At 41.7% G+C, this 8032-nt stretch overlaps 1 protein-coding gene across 1 annotated transcript in view; it reads right to left on the reverse strand.

Moving 5' to 3' along the window:
• The window catches only part of LOC106093332 (luciferin sulfotransferase), a 17120-nt gene extending 13972 nt beyond the window's left edge, over window positions 1-3148 (reverse strand). The window contains exon 1 of the mRNA XM_059365056.1: window positions 2849-3148. Within this exon, the coding sequence (XP_059221039.1) occupies window positions 2849-3148 (300 nt within the window). The remainder of the gene's footprint in view (window positions 1-2848) is intronic.
• Window positions 3149-8032: the final 4884 nt, after the last annotated feature.

Genomic DNA, 8032 nt, shown 5'->3' on the forward strand with positions numbered 1-8032 from the left:
GACCGATCCTCCGATTTAGGTTCTAAGGCCCATAAAAGCCACATTTATTATCCGATTTTAATGAAATTCGAAACAGTTAGGCCCATCGACATACTTCGCCTATTTGACCCAGATCGGTCCAGATTTGGATATAGCTGTCATATAGACCGATCCTCCGATTTAGGGTCTTAAGCCCATAAAAGCCACATTTATTATCCGATTTTGCTGAAATTTGGGACAGTGAGTTGTCTTAGGCTCTTCGACATCTGTCTTCAATTCGGCCCAGATCGGTTCAGATTTGGATATACCTGCCAAATAGACCGATTTCCTGATTTAAGTTTTTGGGCCCATAAAATCCTCATTTATTGTCAGATGTCGCTGAAATTCGAGACAGTAAGTTAAATTAAGCCCCTAGACATACTTTTGCAATATCGCACAGATCGGTCCAGATTTGGATATAGCTGCCATATAGACCGATATCTAGGTTTTAGGTTTGGGGGCCATAAAAGACGCATTTATTGTCTGATGTCGCTGAAATTTGAGACACTGAGTTTAGTTAGGCTCTTCGACGTCCTTCTTCAATTTTGCCCAGATCGGTCTAGATTTGAATATAGCTGCCATATAGACCGATCTCTCGATTTAAGGTTTTGGGCCCATAAAAGAGGCATTTATTGTCCGATTTCGCCGAAATTTGGGACAGTGCATTGTGTTAGGCTTGTCGACATGTTTATGCAACTTGGCCCAAATCGGTCCAGATTTGGATATAGCTGCCATGTAGACCGATATCTCGATTTAAAGTCTTGGCCTCATAAAATTCACATTTATAATCCGATATCACTGAAATTTTACGAAGTCTTATGTTAGGGTTTTCGACATCCGTGTCGTATATGGTTCAGATCGGTTTATTTTTAAATATATCTACTGTACTTATTAGTATTTGGTCCAAATCGGAACATATTTTAATATAACTGATATGGGACATAAGTTATGAATTTTTCACCGAATTTTGATGAAAGGCGGTTTACATATATACCCGAGGTGGTGGGTATCCAAAGTTCGGCCCGGCCGAACTTAATGCCTTTTTACTTGTTCTATTTACTTCTTTAGTTCAATGCACTCTTTGTTCTTTTATGTACATATGTATGTATTGTTATTTTTCTCTTTATTTGTAACACTGTCACGGGAGATAAAAGAGGCGATCGAATTAATGGTCAACGAAGCATTAAACAAGTAAAAGCGTGTAAAGTTCGGCCGGGCCGAATCTTATATACCCTCCACCATGGAGCGCATTTGTCAAGTTCTTTTCCCGACATCTCTTCTTAGGCAAAAAATTATATAAGAAAAGATTTGCTCTGCTATTAGAGAAATATGATCCGGTTTAGATCACAATTAAATTATATGTTGGAGACCTGTGTAAAATGTCAGCCAATTCGAATAAGAATTGCGCCCTTTGGGGGCTCAAGAAGTAAAATAGAGAGATCGTTTTATATGGGAGCTGTACCGGGCTATAGACCGATTGAGAACATAATAAACATGTATGCTGATGGTCATGAGAGGATACGTTGTACAAAATTTCAGGCGAATTGGATAATAATTGCGACCTCTGGAAGCTCAAGAAGTCAAGACCCAAGATCGGTTTATATGGCAGCTATATCAGGTTATGAACCGATTTAAACCTTATTTGGCACAGTTCTTGAAAGTAAGAATAAAATACGTCATACAAAATTTCAGCCAAATCGGATAGGAATTGCGCCCTCTAGAAGCTCAAGAAGTCAAGTCCCCAGATCTATTTATATGACAGCTATATCAGGTTATGAACCGATTTAAACCATACTTGACACAGTTGTTGGATATCATAACCAAATACTTCGTGCTAAAACTCATTCAAATCGGATAAGAATTGCGCCCTCTAGAGGCTCAAGAAAATCAAGACCCAAGATCGGTTTATATGTCAGCTATATCAGGTTATGGACCAATTTGAACCATACTTGGCACAGTTTTTGGATATCATAACAAAACACTTCGTGCAAAATTTCCTTCCAATCGGATAATAATTGCGCACTCTAGAGGCTCAAGAAGTCGAGACCCAAGATCGGTTTATATTACAGCTATATCAGGTTATGAACCGATATGAAATATACTTGGCACAGTTGTTGTATATCATAAAAAAACACGTCGTGTAAAATTTCATTCCAATCGGATAAGAATTGCGCACTCTAGAGGCTCAAGAAGTCAAGACCCAAGATCGGTTTATATGGCAGCTATATCAAAACGTGGACCGAAATGGCCCATTTACAATACCAACCGACCTACACCAATAGGCGGTGTAGCTTAACTTCTTCGGAAGTTAGCGTGCTTTCGACAGACAGACGGACGGACGGACAGAGGGAAGGACATGGCTAGATCGACATAAAATGTCGCGACAATCAAGAATATATATACTTTATGGGGTCTCAGACGAATATTTCGAGTAGTTACAAACAGAATGACGAAATTAGTATACCCCCCATCCTATGGTGGAGGGTATAAAAAAGTCGGCAGTTGATGACACCCGCAGCCTCCTGTTGTCATTGGAATTCAGCGAAAAATAACAGCAAAGCACCTGTAGCCCGCGGCCGACCGCACACGCACATGTGCGTGTGTGTGTGTTCATATGATGGTTGGTCCGCTAGCTACATTGCTGAAATTCAAAATAGGACTACAGTCGACGAAAAAAGTTTAGGACTATCCTAAACATTCTCGCCCCCCGTGTCAAGTGTATATTCTTCTAAAATGCTAGCTTAGTGTCTAGGCATATTCCGGATGGGCCGACAAAGACATAGCCAAGAGTGATCTGGAACGCATTGACATCTCCTATGCCAGAAAAGACATGGCCGTCTCTTTGTAGTCTTGGGTAAACATCACCTCCCAACACCAGATCTACTGATGTGTTGCCTCGAGGGTCTGGATCGGCCAAAGTGTCCTGAGCAAGATCCCCGGTCGGGTCATCTAGAAGTGGGTCTGTGTAGGGTCGGAGTGGTAATGCCTCCCTGATCAATCCATTGATTTTAAGTGCCCAGGTGCTGTTTGGATTGCGGTGCATCAGCCGGTAGGTCGTAAACCTGTTGCCCTGGTAGGTAAAAGAGCGGAGATCAAGTCGCCGGAACGTGGAGTAGGCTATTCGAGACATGGTTGATGACAGATTTACCAATGCCCGAATGGTATTCCAGGCATCTACTCCGTCCTACGCTATGCGCACCATGGCTGTTGGAACAAACACAAGATACCACCTGAAAGGTGGGGATGCTATTCATGCGTGTCTGGCATTACTAGCGGGTCTGACATCATGGACGGGTCTTAAGTCATCTGCGGGTCTCTGCATATGCTCTAGCTGCGGCGCCCCATGTAACAGCGTGTGATGTCTTACTTCACACCGACGGCAGCCTGCGATGGACCGGCAATCGGGAGCGAGATGACTGCGCGCCAAGCAATTTCGGCAATACCCGCGGCGTTCCACCGTTTCATATTGCTGATATGGGGTCTGGTCTCGAAATCGGCAGCACGTACTTAACGCATGATCATTTTAATAGAGGCCGCAAGAGTACTGCCAGAACGTGGGTCTTCCGCGCCGATCTAGATGATCGCGGTCACGATTCCGAGACTGATTTCTTTGGGGCCGGGGTTCCGCTCGTCGATCATCTCGCTGCCGCCTCTCCCTGCCTTGTTGGCGCTCGTCTTCGGGCCTGGGTGAATACGCTGCCATTTCTGAAAATACAAGTTTTGGAGGAGTACTTTGTTTTTTGAATAATGGGGGTAAATCTAGTCAGGCGGAAAAAAGTTTGTGGGACTTGAACGATTTGACACCCGCCTCCCAAAGACCACCCATGTGAAGGGCATCCAGAGCTATAAGTTTCCAAATAAGGTTTGGATAAAGATTTAGTTGAAAAGCTTGCTTTTGGAGATACTTCAGGAAGTCTAGGCGATCCTTTTTTCGTAATTCCGAAGCGCCTACAAAGTTTTTCCATTATCAGAATAGATGCAGGACGGACATCCTCTACGACCAATAAAACGTGCCAAGGCTGCCAAAAACGACTGTGTAGAAAGGTAGAAATACAGACATATCCTTTTGTGATCACACAAGCTCGACCTGAGTAGTTTTTTATGTTAAAAGGTCCGGCAATCTCATCCCCTGTATTGGTAAAGGGTCTTGAGAGTGAAGTTCGTTCGGGTGGAAGGAATGCCGTTATCTGTGGTTGCTAGTGCTTTTCGTAAAAAATACACGTTTTGCAAGTATGTATTATTTTTTTGACAAGAGGCTTTAATCTGAATATCCAAAATTCAGATCGTAAAACCCGAGTCATAAGTTGATTTCCTCCATGAAGAGTTATTCGATGGACGAGATCTACTAGAAGTTGGGTTAGTCTTGCATCATATGGTAAAAGAATGGTTAAACAGAACACTGTACAAGACGCCCATAAGACCGCATTAGTCCACTGGGGTCTATGAATGGGTAAGACTGGGTAAGGCTGGGTGAAATTCTAGTGTTTTTTTGTCAGTCGTGATATTCAGGCGCGAAATAATGTTTTTGGGTCATAATCAGTAGACGCCGTTTTACATCTTGGATTTCCTCAGCTGAGATCTCCAAAGATGAAATCCTAAGATGCGAGCGATTGGAACCCGTATTTCGCCAAATCCGTAAAACATTCGCATTCGCGTGACAAGGAAGAAAACCTAACTAATAAGTCTTCAAAGATTAAGGTAGCAAAGACTTTTACCGCTTTTGCCTCCAGGTTTGTGTCTTCAGGAACTTGATAAGTTAGCCATCTGACTTTCGGAAACCTTAACCACGGTGGACCAAGCCACCACAACAATGTTCCTTTAAGTCTGAAGGTGTGCATCCTCTACTAGCAATGTCCGCCGGGTTGCTCTCGGAGTCTACGTGGCGCCAACTTTCATTGCCAACATTCTCCAAAATTTCTGAAACTCGGTTTCCAACGAATGTACTCCAAGCACAAGCCGGATTTTTAAGTCAAGATAAAATTGTAGAGTCAGTCCAAAACTGGGTCTTAAAATTCTGAATCTGAAGATTTGTAATCTTTGCCGAAGCTAACTTTGCAAGAAGTACTGCCCCACAAAGTTGGAGTCTAGGCAACGAAATCTTTTTGATAGGTGCATCTTTGCAGCAAGTAGAAAAGTGTCTTTGTTTGGTTTAGTAGTTGTCATGTTTCACACTTATATACAACTAGCTGACCCGGGCCCGCTCCGCTGCGCCTTCTTTTACTTTATATGGAACAAAAGTTTCCTTGGAATATTTATTTTCGACAATTAAAGATCTTTTAGTGAAATACCATGCTATCTTGACTAACAGTTTAACAATATAAGTGCCTTTATCTGAATCCCATATGATCTTTATTGGTCTACGAATTTAAGTCTGGATGTAAGGTGTACTCCATTCTTAAAATACTTCATTTCAGCCCGATATTCTCATGATATCTGATTTAGTGGTGTTTTCGGGGGAGAGGTGGTCCTCCAAATACTTGGCCCTGAAAATATATCAGCATCGTGCTCTTCTCTCAAATACCATTTATTTAAATCCCATATCGCCATTGGCTTAAGAGGAGTTTACCAAAAATAGGTTATCGAATTCGTTTTCTAACCTCAAATACTTTTCTTTTGAGCCACATATTGGCATGGTCGAAAATTTTTTTCCCTTTGGGGGTGTTTTGGAAAAGGGGTGATGTCCTAAGTATATGGTCCTACATTTGGATATCAAAATTCGTATTCTACTCCCAAATACTTTTATTTGAGCCCCATATTGCGATGATAACTAAAAAATTGCTGTTTGTGGGGTATTTTGGGAAAGCAGTAGACCCCCAGAAAATTGGTCCCCCCAATACCTTTCATTTAAGCTCCACATTGACATGGTCGGTAAATATGCCCGATTTAGGGGTGTTTTGGGGATTGGAGTAGTCTCCCTAAACACTAAGCCCTGAAAATATATCAGCAACGTGCTCAATTCTCATATATCATTTATTTGAATTCCATTACCCTCAAAATTGGATATCAAATTTGTTTTCTAATCTCATATAAACTCCTTATTGCAAAAGTCAGCAAATATGTCCGGTTTGGGGTATTAGCCACAAAAACTATCAATATTTAGTTCCACTCTTTAAGACCCAAATTGTCTTGGGGAGCAAATACGTCCTATTTGGGGGTTGTTATGGTGGTGGGACGTCCGCTAAACAGTTGGCCCCTAATGTTGATATTAGATACGTGGTCTACTCGCACATACCTTTAATATAAGCCCCATATCTCCACAGTCGGCAAACATGACCGGCTTGGGGGGTGGTTTGGGGAATGGGCGGCCACACAGTGAGTTGCCCTTGAAAATAAATATTGGATTCGTGTTCCACTTTAAAGACCCTCTTATTTGAGCCTCATATTGCAATAGTCTGAAAATACTTACTATTTGGGTGGTGTTGTGGGGGTAGTGTGACCCCAAAGACACTTTTCCCAAATTTTGATATCAAATTCGAGCTATGGTCGTAAATATGTCCCCTTTGGGCGATGTTTTTGGTGAGAGGCGGCCCCCTAAACACTTGATCCCATATTTGGATATCTGATTCTAATTCAGTAAATAAGTCCAGTTTGGGGGTTGTTTTGGGGAAGGGGTGGACCCCCAGAAACGTGGTCACACATTTGGATACCAGATTCGTATTCTACTCGCAAATACCTTTCATTTGAGTCCCATATTGCCATGGTCGGTAAATATGTCCGATTTAGGGGTGTTTTGGGGCTTGGGATGGTCCCCCTAGCAGTTGGTCTGACAACTAGATATCAGATACGTTTTCTTATTCTAAATACCATTCATTTGAGTACCATATTGTCGTGATTAATATATGTTTGGTAGGCTTAAGAGTGGGGCGGCCCCTAGGTACCCCATCCGAAATGTGGATACCAAATTTTTATTTTTAGGGTACTATATTAGAGCACACAAAATTTCGCTTAAATCGCAACACCCATCTCCCTGATCTGGCGTTTCTGAAAATTAGGGTAAGGGGGAGGGTCCGCCCCCCTTCAGATATCAAAAAATGTAGTACTATATTTTCACCAAGGGGTCATTATGCACTATCTGCGAAAATTTCAATAAAATCGGTTCAGCCGTTTCTGAGTCTATAAGGAACACACAAACATACAAACAAACACAAATTCATTTTTATACCCTCCACCATAGGATGGGGGGTATACTTATTTCGTCATTCTGTTTGTAACTACTTAAAATATATGTCTGAGACTCCATAATGTATATATATTCTTGATCATCGCGACATTTTATGTCGATCTAGCCATGTCCGTCCGTCTGTCTGTCGAAAGCACGCTAACTTCCGAAGAAGTTAAGCTAGCCGCTTGAAATTTTGCACAAATACTTCCTATTGGTGTAGGTCGGTTGGTATTGAAAATGGGCCATATCGGTTCATAACCTGATATAGCTGTCATATAAACCGATCTTTTGTCTTGACTTCTTGAGCCTGTAGAGTGCGCAATTCTCATCCGATTTGAATGAATTTTTGCACGAAGTATTTTGTTATTTTTGTTACCCAACAACTGTGCCAAGTATGGTTGGAATCGGTTCATAACCTGATATAGCTGCCATATAAACCGATCTTGGGTCTTGACTTCTTGAGCCTCTAGAGAGCGCAATTCTTATCCGATTAAAATGAAATTTAGCATGACGTGGTTTGCTACAATATCCAACAACTGTGCCAAGTATGGTTCAAATCGGTCCATAACCTGATATAGGTGTCATATAAACCGATCTTGGGTCTTGACTTCTTGAGCCTCTAGAGGGCGCAATTCTTATCCGATTTGAATGAAGTATTTTGTTATGATACGAAGTATTTTGTTATGATATACAACAATTGTGCTAAGTTTGGTTCAAATCGGTCATAACGTGATATAGCTGTCATATAAACAAATCTGGGGACTTGACTTCTTGAGCTTCTAGAGGCTGCAATTCCTATCCGATTTGGCTGAAATTTTGCACGACGTATTTTATTCTTACTTTCAACAACTG

Source organism: Stomoxys calcitrans, chromosome 1 (genome assembly GCF_963082655.1).
Source record: "Stomoxys calcitrans chromosome 1, idStoCalc2.1, whole genome shotgun sequence".
Classification (NCBI taxonomy): Eukaryota; Metazoa; Arthropoda; class Insecta; order Diptera; family Muscidae; genus Stomoxys; species Stomoxys calcitrans.